This window comes from Pelmatolapia mariae, linkage group LG18, assembly GCF_036321145.2.
Source record: "Pelmatolapia mariae isolate MD_Pm_ZW linkage group LG18, Pm_UMD_F_2, whole genome shotgun sequence".
Lineage (NCBI taxonomy): Eukaryota > Metazoa > Chordata > Actinopteri > Cichliformes > Cichlidae > Pelmatolapia > Pelmatolapia mariae.
This window is the reverse complement of record NC_086243.1, coordinates 25,028,376-25,044,520: the sequence shown is the minus strand read 5'-3', so window position 1 is coordinate 25,044,520 and position 16,145 is coordinate 25,028,376. Positions and strand designations below refer to the sequence as shown.

Here is a 16,145-nt window from a genome sequence, read left to right as displayed (position 1 = left end):
AAAGGCTCTGCATTTATAGAGGGGGATTTCTTCCTCTTTTTCTCTCTCTCGCTTCTCTTCCCCCCCCCCCCCCCCCCCCCCCCCCTCCCTTTCCCTCTCTCTGTGATAATTTATCTTGTCCCAGTCTGATAGAGCTGTAGCTGATGTAAGAAAGTGACTTGATAAAAAATGAATGATTTTATTAGTCAGTAAGACTAAGCTGGCGTGTAGAAGGCCCTGTTTTATCCAGGCTTTGCGTGCGATGCCTACTGTTGTATTAGCTACAGGACAGATTTCCCCACTGGACGGGCAGATGCTTTCCCCTCCGAGCGTCGTGGATGCACCATGTGTCACTGAATCTGAGCCGGGATAAGACTTCTGTCACACTGAGCTATGAATGGGATCTTAAGCACCCTGGTGCATCATACATTACCAGACATGACAGACATTAAACCGCCTTTATCTGAATTTTCAAGTTTTCTGAGTTGAATAAAAAGCAGAATCGTCTCAAGGGGCGTTTTAGTTTATTCATATAAATCATATATATTGTCTGTTCAATCTGCCGCTCCATTCAACCACACAAAGAGTGACATGCTAGCCAGATGTTAGCCTTGGATGCAGGCTATTACCAGGACAGTCTCTGACAGTAATTATGTCATGATGTGCAATGTGATCTAAAGTAAACACTTCCTTATTAGATCTAGCTTTGACCTGATGATGCCAATGTTATATAACACATGCACATAGATTAATGCGCTTCTTTTTTCCAGAGTCTTCTTCACATTAGGGAGTTGGCATACACATTAGCAAAAGCCATCATCGTGATTGTCTATATAAACACTGTCATTGTGATTTATGGAAATATCAATAGAGCTGCAGAGATCCTCCCTAATAGCCTTCTTATTTCTTTATCACTCTGCTTTAATGTTGGCATGTTTTAAAAATGTCCTTCCTTTTGTGCAGCAGTGAAGAAGTTTGTTTCTGATGAGCCGTTTCTTCTGTTTTGCTCTTTTACAGACTGCACTGAGGCGACGAGGTAGCAGGGAAACATTTAAAGACAAGAAATCCACAAGTCAGGTAAATAATAAAAAGATGTCAGTGTTACTCACTCTGCAGAAAGAGAATAAGGCACTTCTTTTTCAACCCTTTACAGGCGTGGATTAGCAGATTTAAAGAGAAAAGCAGCTTTGATAAAATTAAAGAAAAAAAAAAACATCCTGAAGGCGGAAACAAAGAAATCAAAACAAGAGGAAAGAAAATAGAAAAATAAGTGTGAAGTCAAAAGTTTAAAATGAGAAACCGTAAGTGAAGATAACAGGAAAACAACCAGGCTGCAACATTTAAGCTGAGCCTTCGGCAGAACATTTACTGTAGCCCGCTTACTGCTTTTATCCAGTCCAATAAATGTACTGTTGCCTTCTGGGCTAAATTATGTATTGCAGTGATTTCCAACCTTTTTTCAGTCTGTTTGGTCATTTTGGTACATTTTGCAGTCATACGTCTATTTGAAGGCAGAACTGGATGTTCATCGCAATTAGTTAAACATTTGACTCTTTATTCCCCTGTTTGTCATTCTTTTTAGCTAATTTAAGTAGTTTCTTAAATTATGCATCAGTAATAAAACATTTTCTGTTGCACAGCCTTTGTTCTAGCCATATTTATCGATCATATATGCAATCTCTATAATTTAATTATCGAATCTATTATTTTCTCACTTTTAGTTTTAACAATTAGTGATTAGACCTCTGGGTTTTTTTCTGTTTCCGTGGCTCACTGTGCACATTTTCTTCTTTTTAATAAATTTAGATTTATCATTAGTTTTTAAACTGGTTAATCTATCCATGCACTCCTTGCTGTTATACTGTATTTGCCACTTACTATGAACAAACGGATTTGGTGCTACAAAGCCACAGTCTGGAGGCATCGGTATTGACTTTTTAAGATAAGATAAACCTTTATTAGTCCCACATATGGGACATTTTTTGGTTACGGCAGAAAGTACAAGTTTAAGAGCAGTAAAAGTTAAGAAAACCGCAATAGAATAGAATAAGATAAAATAGAATAACATACTATACAACAAGAATAAAAAACTATATACAATAGAATAAAGTACTATACAAAATAGAATAAAATGCTCTGTTATAGTAAGAAAAACTTGCACTTGGACTGGATTGGCACTTTTATTTGATGTTTTTAGACAATAACAAAAGTATGAGACAACAGCAGCTTTACTGTCATTTTTATTTCATTAGGAGGACAGTGCGGACCTCAAGTGCCAGCTGCAGTTTGCCAAAGAGGAGTCCAGCCTCATGAGGAAAAAGATGGCCAAGCTCGGCCGTGAAAAGGATGAACTTGAGCAGGAGCTGCAGAAGTACAAATCAGTTTACGGGGACGTGGATAGTCCCCTTCCCCTCGCGGAGTGCTCTGGCGGTGGCCCTCACACCACTCGAGAAGCTGAGCTACGATTGCGTCTCAAGCTGGTGGAGGAGGAGGCTAACATTCTGGGCAGAAAGATTGTGGAGCTGGAGGTGGAGAACCGCAGCTTAAGAGCGGAGAACGAAGACATTCGCTGTCAGTATGAAAGAGACTGCTTTGGGCGCGAGCCTTTCTCCAGCATGCCCTCGTCTCCATATGGCGGCGATGCGCTGGAGTCGGCCAGTGAGCTTCGTCGCCATCTCCAGTTTGTCGAGGAGGAGGCTGAGCTGTTGCGCCGCTCCATCTCAGAGATTGAGGACCACAATAGGCAGCTTACGTCTGAACTCAATCGCTTCAAATTTGGTCCAAGCAGCACCTCTGGGGCCGTTGGCGAAGAAGGCAGTGAGGGGGTACTGTTTAAACCTGGGAACGGGGGCACGGGTAATGGCTCCAGTAGTGGGATGTTGATGGAGGAGCTTAAATCAGCCAGGATGCAGATCAACGAGCTGAGCGGAAAGGTGATGAAGCTGCAATATGAGAACCGTGTCCTCATGTCTAATGTCCAGCGCTGTGACCTGGCTGCACACCTGGGCCTGCGAACCGGCAGCCCTCGAGACAGCGATGCGGAGAGTGATGCGGGCCGGCGAGAAGCTGCAGAGGATGAGGAAGCAGGGCGACTTCTCCTCCTCCAACCGAAGAGAGAAGGTCCTATTGGAGGTGAGAGTGACTCTGAAGATCTGTTTGAGAAAACAGCGACCACCTCGGGGTTTGGAAGCATCAAACCATCAGATGGCAGCGAACTCAGTGCCACTGAACTGGCCAATCGTAGAAGGGAAGAGCGGGAGTCATTCGCTAATGTGAAGCGAGAGGCAGAAAGGCTCGGGAAGACAGTGGACCGTTTGATCACGGACACTGACAGCCTGGTCTTTGAGGGCAGGCTCCTGGTGACGACAGGAGAGAGCCTCGAAGGTGGGGTGGCCTCTGGATCCAAACCAGACACTCAAGTCCTGGACACCATTAACACCCGCATGAAGGCTTTCCGCACTGAGCTGCACATCTTTATGGAGAAGCTGGACCACATAGGGGAGGGGCTGAGAGAAAGGACAGATGATCTGTCACCCATGCCAAACCTCACAGAGTCCAGCAGCTTCCTGTCCACTGTCACCTCCATGTCTCGTGACTCTCCCATTGGCACCTTTGGCAGAGACCTGGTGACCGACTTCCAGGTGAGTTCAATGGATAGCCTTCTTCTGACCTTTTCAATACCTTTCTGTACTGTAAGGTGACATGTTTTGGTACACAGAGATGTTCTTTTTCACTTTTGTTTTTCCAAAAAGAAAAACGTTTCGTGTTCTATAAAAATTGTGAATAAGAACATCAATTAGCATTAAAGCTCCTGATTATTCCAGACAATATTAAGCTTATGAGAAGCAAATATCAAGGCTTCATTAACTTGAAAAGCAGTAGGAAACATTAAATTGTCCAAAAAATGACTTTAACTAGCAGGCAAAATTAAGATGGATATGAGTATACCCAGTGGTATATTGTAACTGTGAGAATTCATTTAGGTTTGAGTTAAATGTCCCTAAGTGTGCAGTCATTAGTACACATTTATGGCCAAAATAAACTAAATGAGAGTCCAAGTCAGCAGAAAAAGCATCTCTAATTAAAGGTGCAGCTCTAATCTTTAGCAGGACACACACTGCACAGCCGTGCCTGTCAAAAGGAATCTCATTAAAGAAAAACGGCGTGAAGGATGGGTTCTGACTTTTTCATTGTCTATCTTCATATAATGCTCGTATGTTGAGTTATGAGAGTGAAGGCTCAATGTAATCATTCAAGTCCAATGTAAGAAATGAGGGGTAAAATGTAGGAAAGGTTCCTGTTCTGTGTAAAAATCTGCTTATGAAACTGCGCATGAAAACTTTGGGGAGTTCTGCTGCCGCTGTGGCTGCCTCATAGTCTCGGCTCGAGGCTAAATGAGCTGCCACCAGCGTACCACACAGGACGGGTCGAGGTACAGCGTTGGCAATGTTGTTGTAGAGAAGACACTTTTACATTCACTATCTTGGGTGCATAAGTATGTTCATACTGACAAGTGAGACTGCATGAAGTGCTCTAAAAGTACGTGGCTAGTACTCATGACCGGCATAAAGATTTGTGTGGAACTCTCGCGTTGGTCGCCACGGTTGCATATTTGGAAAAAGAGAGAATCTTCAAATATTTATCAGACAAACCGAGGAGGACAGGTGGGGTTTCAGAAAGGAGATGACAGTGCCAGCTAGTCATTGTTTAGTATTTGTGTGTTAAATTGTTTCCTTCACCATAGAAGAATTTAATATTAATTCTAATGTGAAGCTTGACAAGTTGCAAACATTCACAAGACATGATGCTAGATGACAGTTGTGGTCAGAGTTCTCTCTTGTCATTTCCAGTAAGTGCAGAACTTTGTTAAACCCTGTCAACATTCATACAGTGCATCATGTGTCTGCCTAGTAAACTACGTACAGTATATATAGTTTATATACTAGGGGGACTATAGTGTCCAATTTGGGGAAACAGTGTCTCTCTCTAATTGTATTAAAGTACTATTTGAGTACTTTTAACTGGTTGAAAAAATGTCTTACGAAGACCCAGTACAGACTAAATTTGATAACGTTGATTCCTGAAGCTTTTTGCATAGAGTGAGTAATGGATGTTATATTTTTGTAGTGTGGTTTGGGTTAGTATAGGTATATAATGGTAGTAAACGGGAGGTAGGGAAAGCAAAAGCCTTCATCTGCTATCTTTGGGTATTTATCTTGTTGATTTTCAGTATCATTGAATCCTCCGGCCTGTTTACATTTAGTTTTGAAATATGTCTTGGAAGATCAGATCATAAGTGGGCAGTGGGTAATACAAGTGTAGATGACTAGTAGATGTAGATGAGACGCTTTGTGATATGATAGCTTTTGTGTTTTGGTTAGGCCACAAATCTATTGGAGTATTAATTCTAATGCGTCCTTCAACATTTTCCAAGGCAGAAATTAGGTTCCCTGCTAATTTCAATAGTTGGAACAGTTCGTTTAGCATTTTATTTTCTATGCTAGGACTTGCAACACAAATTGGGCACCTGATTGGTGTACAAGGGACCTTTAACCTCTAGTGCCAGTATTCACAAAGTGTAGGCCAATGACAGCCTTTGCTTGGTGCATCAAGATAGGAAATAATGAGCTTCGTGTCATACTACACCAACTCAAAACAAGATTAAGAGAATTTGAACTGTTCTGTTTTATATGTCATAGCACTCTAATCCTTGGTACCTGAATACAGTTGATGTAAATAAATGCCATCGGTAATGAATAAAAAATATATAACTGTAAAAAAAATTATAATTACAACCATAAACCACCACTCTGACATGATTTGTTACAAGTAGAGTGAGGGGAGTTTTCGCAAATGTTAGGCAAATAAAGTAAACCACTACACTGCAGCTCTTGGCTCCCTAAATTGGACCTCCGTCCTTGACAGCCTTGACAACCTGTTTATGACTTGGACAGTAATAAAACACCTGAGAGGCACATGATAAACAAATGCCCAAGATGGATTTTAAAACAAAGTGTAAACAGGCTCTCTGATTCTTTAGATTAAACACGAGTTGTCAAAAGTTACCTAAGAGACAATGAGCTTGTTGCAGACAGACGTTTGGCAGTTAAATGCTTTGAAGCATCTCAACTGGTCAACCAGCAGTAAGGAAACTGAGCTAAGTTAGATACACTGGAAAAGATCTGAACCGTAAGCTTTAAAGGAAGATTGAGATTGAGGGCCTTAATAAACCTCCAGGGCTTTAGTAACACACAGTGTCAGGCCCCACACTCACCCCAGCTCTACCACACTGGCACCACCGCCACCCCTCCCCAGACCCACTGCCACCACCATTGCTTCCTGCTGCTGCTCTTGCTGCTGCTTTCACATCTGCATCTTCATGCACATCCTCATAGCCAGAAGCCCTGCCTGCCTGCCTGCCTGCCTGCCTCCCTCTCCATGCACTCACTGTCTGCAGCTGCCCTGCTTCCAGTCAGCCAAGGCCAAAGGAGAGTGGCTGGCTTAAGAGGGTGCTTGAAAGGGTGCTTGGTGTGAATGGAGTAAGTACTAAAGGAGTTTAGCAGCTTCTTCCACTTGGCTCGACTTTCTTGACACTACAAATTGCCGCATGAAGTTCAGTTGGTATTTTTCTCTTTATAGCTCCGCTGCACGATACTATCATTACTGTGACTCATTATGACACAAAAATGGTGTAGCTGTTATGTTTGCACAACATATCATCACGCACACACAGACACACGTGGGATTGGATACTCCATGGTGTTGTCAAGGAGACAAACCATAAAATGTGTGCACTCACTAAAATAACCTGTGCTAGACCAAAAAAAGAGTCTGAAACGGAGTTGCATGGCAGTGTGAGTTGCCTGTGGAAGAACCTCGCTGGCTGGCATCCTGCTTTCTGTCCTTGTTTTATCGCGTCCTTGTTTTATAGTGTAAATCAACATGTCAACATACAGTGTACTCTACCAAAGCAGGTTCATTATTCCTGTGCTGCATGATCAGGCCGACATCTTGGATGTCATTTCTAATTAACCAGACTGTCGTATGGAATAAAACAAACAGCTCTTTAAATATCTCTCCCTTGAAGAACCCAGTGTGCTTTGTAGAGATAATAGAGTGAAGCTGCCTCCATACTCATTCTGTCCAATGACTTGTTTCTGCTTTGCTCCTCTGCCTGTAGGATTCACTTGTTAGTCTGGGTGAAGCTGGGTGGGTTAGTTAAAGCTAACCGCTGAACTAACAACCTTGACTTGTTCCAAAAAAAGAAAAGAAAAAAGCCTTCAAGCACTGAGAACTGCTGAAGGTGGATTAAGCTTCAGAATGTAATTAATGTAGTTAATGTGTGTGTAATAAATTTATATATGAAGCTCTTTATAAAAGTGCATTCAGAAAGGAGTAAAAATAGGCATTTTTGTGTAATTATTTTGTAATTTTTTTGTATTTCTACCTGAAAATTATCATTAAAACATCTCTTTATGACTAAGTATGTTGTGTCAATAAGAAGTATATTTAATGAATTATACAATTTAAGATGTGTTCTCAATTAAAATATTCATATGTATAAATTCACCCTTAAAAACTTCTCTGATGTTCACTGATTTTTTTTCCTACATTATAACTCACCATCTTGGTATTTTCTCATTTTCAGATTTCTCTCAGTTATAATTATGACAATTTATCTATTTGAAAATAGTTTTATTAACGTGAGTTCCAAAATACAAAAATGGCTCGGCCGTACTGAAATTTTGTAATAACATTGTGATAATGAAACCTCAATTATATTGAGAGCAACACCCTTAAAATGAAAAATGCAGGTTTTGTGATTATGGGATTTTTATGATATTAAAATGTTATAATAAAAACAACAGCTTAGTTTGAAAATATTCTTGTAATAATGACAAAAACCTCATATACTTATTTATGAGGCTCTGAAGAAGTTGTTCTTAACTTAGAAGATAGTTTCTGAATGATTCTCAAACACTCATGGAAAATATTGTCAACATTGCAAGATATAGAAAGAAAAACTATAAGAAATTAGAGCACATCCTGCATTAGGATTGCCTGTAACACCAATTATATCTCACACTGCAGCCATGTAAAATATTAAATGTTAAATATTCTCTAAACATATTTGATATATAGAATAAAAATGCATTAAAAGAGAGAGAGACTCTGTGACAGAGGCGTAAAGAGGGAAAGGACCATGGGCCCCTGGTGCCCCTTATTCAGTAATCATAAGATGGATCCCATCTATCTTTTGACCCCAGTACCTATTTATTAAACTTTTGGGAACAACAATTTACAATGTTGCTGCATTTTTGCATTGACAAAACCCAAACAGACAAACACACATGACAAAATTCCCAAAGCTGCATTCGGGGGATTTCCTGCTAAAGTTTCGTTGGCAACGCTAAATTTTCGAAAGACGACACGGACTCACAAGGTGGAAACAATAAAAGTCGCTCTGTTGTAGCATATAAACTTACCATTGTTTTTTTTTCTTTGATAAATACCTTACCTCTTTGGTGTGATGACTTAACTGCTTGCTAGGAGCAATATTACACTCGAAGAAATGTGTGAGCACTGCTACAAAGGAGGCAGCTAGCATGTTGCTACAAAAGCTTGACCGAAGCCTCCAATGACTTCAGTGTATTTTCAATGCTGTACTGTCTGAAAACAATGTGCATCATACAGGCTCAAGATGCAACTTCCCTTTAGTTTACTGCTTCTACGACACACACGGCTGTGCACGGGCATGTATTGAAAACCTTTAGCGTGCTAGCTCTGCAGTTTGCCGTGGTATCTCTCAGCTGTTGGTTTGGACTCATGTATCCCTCATTGCATGCGCTTCATAACAAGTGTTTTGCATTCTTTTCCTCCCCGATTCCCTCTCTTTGTTCCTCTTTGTGTTCCCGCCAGATGTTTCAGCCCATGATTTTGTTCATCCTCATTCTCGTTCTCTTCTCATCTCTCTCATACGCCGTCATCTTTAAGTTGGTCTTCCTCTTTGCGCTCTTCTTCGTACTGTAGTCCGTTTGTTCTTCTCCACATCGTGTAGTCTGTTAGTTGATTATTACCCCCCCTCGGCTTATCTTCTTTACCCATTTTCTGTTTTTGTTTTTGTTTTTCCCTGCCCGCTTTCTCGTCCCCCTCACACTGTTTTGGTGTCTTCTGTCTTTGTTGTCCACAACCCACCTCACACATCTTTCCCTCTCCAATACCACCACCACCACCACCACCACCTGCACCCCTGTATCCCGCACCTGTCACCCATCCCCCTAATCCCTTACACCCACCGTCCACACTACCCCCCCACCCCCACCCCCTTTCCCCTCCCTCCCCTCTCCTTCCCTCTCCCCACCCCACGACACTCACAGTCCGGTCAGAGGGATGAGCTGGAGTGGCGTCTAGGACAGGAGCGAGGCGTGGAGCCCCAGAGCCAGGGTGGGGGCCAGGCCCAGAGCAGGGGAGCCACTGGACTCACTAGGTACCACAGGCCCCTGGCTTTAAAAGTAGAGGTCAGTGCCTCCTCCATCTCCCTTCTGCTAAGTCTGAACCATAAATCTGGACAGTTTTTTTTGTTTTTTTGTTTGACCTGAACACTGTTTTTATATTACTCCATCACCAACTGATTCAAATGCTCCGCAGGGTGAATAACTGTCAAGTGCAGCTCTGCAGGATGAATGTAAACTCCAAACAGCAACTCCAAAACTAACTCAAACATTTAGATCTCAACATATTGATATGTGCAAAGCTTTGAGACTTCCTATTTACATACTTTATTTCCTCTCCTGAGAGTTGCAGCTCTCTATCTCCAGATTTTTCTAGCGCTAACCTGACACAAGTATTTAAGATACAATGAATGCGGAGCTTACCTTTGAAGTGGAAGTGATCTGTGCATGCCGGCTGATGATATCTGTTCTGTTACACTTGTGACATTGTTTGGTGATAGTCAGGGGTTTACAGTTTGGAGTTGATTTTTGGAGTTGACTCAAGTTGAACTTAGGTACAGGTACAGGTCAAATGTAAAGTTCGATTTCACAGATTACTTATAAATTAAAGAAGAAAAGCACAAGTTATGTTGGTGCCTAACAAAGGCATCTTACATTGTATCCAAATACACTCCAAATTTGGCTGATTGTAAATGACAGTGGGTTAAATTTGAACTGTCCAGAAGGCCTCTAAGTCCAGCATGTCTAGTGACACTCCAGCCACGGTCACTTCTTGATGAACACGATGTCACTTCATCCACTCGCTCTACTTCCACACTAAAATCCACTCCCACAGCTACTGATGTTCAATTTATTTTATTTCTCCTTCGGTTTCACATTTTCTTCTTTCTTTGAAAATTTGTATCACCCCTGGACACTTTGATGCCAGGAAACTTTAGGGAACCTTTGATGTAGTGGACGAGAAGTAGGTTTGATTACCGATAAAAGTTCAAAGGAGCTTGAAAACATTTTGCTCATTCATTGCAGCAGATTTGCTGATCCTGTATGCATCTGCGGGTGGGCGGGCAGTTTGTTGCTCTTTTAAACAGCAGCCGTGTACAACTGCAGTACGTTAGGATGACTTGTTAGGCCTGTGTGTGTATTTAGTGTATTATAGCTGAATCTGCAGGCAGTGCACTCTGCAACGATGCCCTCTGGCTCTGGTTCATCACTACCAGTATTACTTTCGTGATTCAGCATATTTAATGTATGTAAAAGTGCAGCTGACACAGGGGAACCACAATACCCATACCCCTCCCCTCACACACACAGAAGATCAAAGACCTGAGCGCTACCAGCACACATCATCTCAGATCTGGTAGCTCGTTCGGTGACTCGGCTGATTAATAAACTGGCTGTGTAATCGCAGGACACCGTGATTCATAATCGCTGCCTCATGTTTGTGCTCATAGAGAAATTGCCGGCTGTTATGTAATGCAGAGCACTGGCAGCAGCGACAGCGATGTGACACACAACTATTACAGTTACAGTTATAGCACATTCGTGTGGATTTCTTTTTGTCCCAGCGCTCTCTGCTGCAGTATAATCTGCGAGGTGCAGTGAATGAATGGGGAAAGCAGCTTGGATATGGCAGGATTAGCAGTGCACTGTTGGCCTGTGTGATTTGCATTTGACATTGGGCTGACAGGGAGGCGATCCAGGGTCAGTACACGCTGAACAGCTCAACTCGCTGTTGGAGGGTACAGTATAGTCCCAGCAAAGGATAGAGAAGAGAAATCGCATTATAAATTGCTGCAATTTCCAAATTGTCAGTCTGCAGTTTGGGGTATTTTTAGAGGGAAAGATGCGGATGTCTTATGAAAGAGCTGAAGACCGAAGACGAATCATCACATTCAAAACCATAAACATGGACATATCATTTCCCTAAGAGCATTTTTATCTCACTTGTAGTTAAACAAACTTTGCCAATTTCTTTTGCAGTTGGCATGTAATATTTTAGCTTTAATTTTTTTAGCACCAGTTTTTTCCAGCATTTTAATTGTTTTAATGCACTTTATCACTTGGTAATTTATGCAGATTAGTTCATATTTAATTGGAAATTAACTCATTTTCATATTTAAAGATACGCTTTCAGAAAACTTTTACACAAAAGAATCAGTTCAACTGCAAATTCTCCATTTATTAGTGCATTAACAATTTTCGCATGTTTCTAAAGATTTATTTTGGGGATAGAAACCATTCTACACCTGCCCGATTAGACATGAAGCAAATGTAACTCTTTGGTAATTCACAAAAAATGAAAAAGTCCAGTGCTTGAAATTTGATCATAAAGCATAAAGAAACAGTCCAGCCTGAAATGAGCAGCATTAAATTCTAATCATTTCTCGAGATGCTGCAGAAGAAGCTTTAATGGGGTTTTTTGATGCACAAAACTCGGATCTCATTTGAGGGGTTTTTTTTCCCCTCGTCTTCCTTGGTGAGTTTTTATTTTGCAGTGGATTGAAAATTATAAATATGATCAAGTAGAATAATCTCGCCCACAAATCCCTGTTTGACTTTCAATTATAGCTTCAAGACCAATCGTGAGACATCAGTATGTGTGTAAATTTATCCAGGGATGTGGTTAAATAATTGTTTGCTGTGCTGTTGTGGGTTCAGCTCCGGGACACGCCTGCTTCTGACATCCAGTTTCGTCTGGATCACGAGCGAAGGATGAGGGCGGCAACGGAGGAACGGGAGGCCGTCGCTTCTCTGCCTCAGGTACGGTTATTCAGTCTGAACACCTTCAGAGAATGAGCGCAGGAGCAGCGGCATCACACTTTGCTGGGTTTTCTATCTTTGCTGGTTGAGCAGAATTTTAAGTGCACGACACCATCTGATGGGAAAGAAAGTTTCAGTATTTTTATTGAATGAATATTTTTAGACCAACACTGATGTGATACAGTCTTCAGTATGTGTTATCAATGAAACTGCTCTTCATTTGATTCAAGTTTGAGTTTAATTCTTAGCTTTGCAACAAAATTTGTTTTTGTTCATAATTTTGTCTTTTTTTTCCTAATGTTTTGTATTCTTGGTACTTTATGATTTATCCCCAAGTGTCTCTTGGGTAATTTGATTCCAAATCATTAAATTTCTGACCATTTTCTGCTCAACTGTCACCAATTTACACATAAACTTTATGGTCCAGAGTTTGATGATACAGTGGCTTGCAAAAGTATTCGGCCCCCTTGAACTTTTCCACAATTTGTCACATTACAGCCACAAACATGAATCAATTTTATTGGAATTCCACGTGAAAGATGAATACAAAGTGGTGTACAAGTGAGAAGTGGAACGAAAATCATACATGATTCCAAACATTTTTTACACATAAATAACTGAAAAGTGGGGTGTGCGTAATTATTCAGCCCCCTGAGTCAATACTTTGTAGAACCACCTTTTGCTGCAATTACAGCTGCCAGTCTTTTAGGGTATGTCTCTACCAGCTTTGCACATCTACAGACTGAAATCCTTGCCCATTCTTCTTTGCAAAACAGCTCCAGCTCAGTCAGATTAGATGGACAGCGTTTGTGAACAGCAGTTTTCAGATCTTGCCACAGATTCTCGATTGGATTTAGATCTGGACTTTGACTGGGCCATTCTAACACATGGATATGTTTTGTTTTAAACTATTCCATTGTTGCCCTGGCTTTATGTTTAGGGTCGTTGTCCTGCTGGAAGGTGAACCTCCGCCCCAGTCTCAAGTCCTTTGCAGACTCCAAGAGGTTTTCTTCCAAGATTGCCCTGTATTTGGCTCCATCCATCTTCCCATCAACTCTGACCAGCTTCCCTGTCCCTGCTGAAGAGAAGCACCCCCAGAGCATGATGCTGCCACCACCATATTTGACAGTGGGGATGGTGTGTTCAGAGTGATGTGCAGTGTTAGTTTTCCGCCACACATAGCGTTTTGCATTTTGGTCTCATCTGACCAGAGCACCTTCTTCCACATGTTTGCTGTGTCCCCCACATGGCTTGTGGCAAACTGCGAACGGGACTTCTTATGGTTTTCTGTTAACAATGGCTTTCTTCTTGCCACTCTTCCATAAAGGCCAACTTTGTGCAGTGCACGACTAATAGTTGACCTATGGACAGATTCCCCCACCTGAGCTGTAGATCTCTGCAGCTCGGACAGAGTCACCATGGGCCTCTTGGCTGCATTTCTGATCAGCGCTCTCCTTGTTCGGCCTGTGAGTTTAGGTGGACGGCCTTGTCTTGGTAGGTTTACAGTTGTGCCATACTCCTTCCATTTCTGAATGATCGCTTGAATAGTGCTCTGTGGGATGTTCAAGACTTGGGAAATCTTTTTGCAGCCTAAGCCTGCTTTAAATTTCTCAATAACTTTATCCCTGACCTGTCTGGTGTCTAAATCCAATTGAGAATCTGTGGCAAGATCTGAAAACTGCTGTTCACAAATGCTGTCCATCTAATCTGACTGAGCTGGAGCTGTTTTGCAAAGAAGAATGGGCAAGGATTTCAGTCGCTAGATGTGCATAGCTGGTAGAGACATACCCTAAAAGACTGGCAGCTGTAATTGCAGCAAAAGGTGATTCTACAAAGTATTGACTCAGGGGGCTGAATAATTACGCACACCCCACTTTGCAGTTATTTATTTGTAAAAAATGTTTGGAATCATGTATGATTTTCGTTCCACTTCTCACGTGTACACCACTTTGTATTGGTCTTTCACGTGGAATTCTAATAAAATTGATTCATGTTTGTGGCTGTAATGTGACAAAATGTGGAAAAGTTCAAGGGGGCCGAATACTTTTGCAAGCCACTGTATATACTGATTGGTGTGAAATTTTAGCTTTATATATCAGATACTTTTTAAGATATAGTTTTTGAAAAATGGGCCCTTGACCCACTTCCAACACACACACACACACCTCAAAAACTATTGAACATAAAAACTTGAAGTTTTCACTGGCCTCTTTATTACCATCAAAATGAATCAGAATCCATAATCTGGCACATAATACATTTTTTTAAAAAAACAAGTTTGTGGATTGGCTGGTTAAAATGTGAAAAATAATTCAGATTTTTCAGTGCTGTAAAGCATTCTTGCAAAGTCTCATATTTGACAACACACTAAAGAAAAACTTCACACTGGAAAAGACGACTAGTGACAGTTTCTCAGGTGTATTTTACAATACCATAAAATAAAACATACGTTTTAGCATGCTGGAGTACAAAAACGAAGATATTAGTGGATGGTTGAATCCAAATAAACAAAGATTTTATATGTATGTATGTATTTGATAGTTCTGTTTTGTTTATTTCACTATATGAATGGAGGGTTTTTTTGCAGCAGGATGATGAGCGTTTACGTCTGGAGGCCCAACGTGAGGGTCTAGAGCTGCAGGGCCTTCAGACTCACGAGGTGCCCTGGGCTCAGGAGAGAGCCATGCTGCAACAAGAGGTCCGCCTCTATAGACGCAACATCATCATCATCTACATGAAGCTCAGGTGGATCCTTATGCACTGGAGGCTCGGACGCAAGGAAGACTCTGGAGACGACTCAGTGCACCCAGAGGTGAGTCCGACAGGGGTTTTGTGGACTTACTTTTTACTTAAGCTTTTATCGATGAAATGATTCTCTTCATTTGTGAGCGCTTTGACTCTTCATTGCACCAGAAACCAGACACAAGTGATGATGAAGCAAAGAAATAATTGTTAATAAAATAATAATTAGGGAATGAAAGAGAAAGGATCAAAGAGTTATAGCAGAAAAGATTTTTTTTTCTTCTTTTTAACTTTTGCCCCGCAGCCAGCTGAGTCTGATGAATTTTTCAATATTTTCACTTCACTCTCTTGTGGGGGACTTTGCACAGAATCCAGAAACAGTTGTTGGTTTTACCTTTTGCATCATCCATGAAGATGATCTGTTGCACAGAAGTCAGCATTTTGGATTCATTCCATTACTCTCATCATCCAGTGAGAATTAAAGGTAACCATGGATATACTGAATAATAAATAAAGTTCCAGGAAGCTGTAATTCAGTGCAGATATGCTGTCGGAGTAACCCAAATCCCTTAAAAATGCTGCAGATAAGGTGGGTTGTGGTTTAAGTCAATCATTAGGAACAACACGAGGAAAACGACAACAAACAAGTGACTCATCCTGATTCACTTCCAGCCCTGTGCCTCTTACTGGTGTACTGCAGGACCAATGGTTAATTGGTTGGCTGGCTGATTGAGCGACTCCATTAGTTGCTCACCTTGTTGATTCAGCGGTCGATGTTTTCCTTGTTATCTTTTCCTGCCCCTGGTTGATTAAACTCCTAATTTATAAGATTCATGTGTTTAGTTTTGTTTTTCTTAGATGAATACACTCACTGGATTACTCTATGCACCGAAGCCAGCAGTGATAACTTCTTTTCCTTTAATTTCCTCCTGGTGGAGAATTTATTTTCTTTCTTCGAATGAGCTGTTTTGCATAATTCTGTGCTGCTGTTTCTAAATCCCTTGTTTTTTCCTATCACGACTCATCGAAGCCTAATTTGTGTACAGATGGTGGAGCAGCGAGTTACAAGCAGGTTTCTTTCTGTGTGTTTACATCGTCCTTATCTTACCTTGACCTTAAATCTCACTTAAACTTGATTTTTTTTATATCCTTTAATCATCATAATACCCTCAAAGAGCTTTACAGTCCTTAGATTCAGAAACAGTAAAGCAA

The 16,145-nt window shown here is 41.2% G+C and overlaps 1 protein-coding gene across 3 annotated transcripts in view; it reads left to right on the top strand.

Annotated features, from left to right (window-relative positions):
- The window catches only part of LOC134617384 (microtubule cross-linking factor 1), a 79,258-nt gene that overhangs the window by 36,089 nt on the left and 27,024 nt on the right, over nt 1-16,145 (top strand). For all 3 annotated transcript variants that reach the window (XM_063462607.1, XM_063462608.1, XM_063462609.1), the window contains exons 4-8: nt 997-1,056; nt 2,232-3,620; nt 9,357-9,497; nt 12,090-12,191; nt 14,779-15,003. In XM_063462607.1, the coding sequence (XP_063318677.1) occupies nt 997-1,056; nt 2,232-3,620; nt 9,357-9,497; nt 12,090-12,191; nt 14,779-15,003 (1,917 nt within the window). The remainder of the gene's footprint in view (nt 1-996; nt 1,057-2,231; nt 3,621-9,356; nt 9,498-12,089; nt 12,192-14,778; nt 15,004-16,145) is intronic.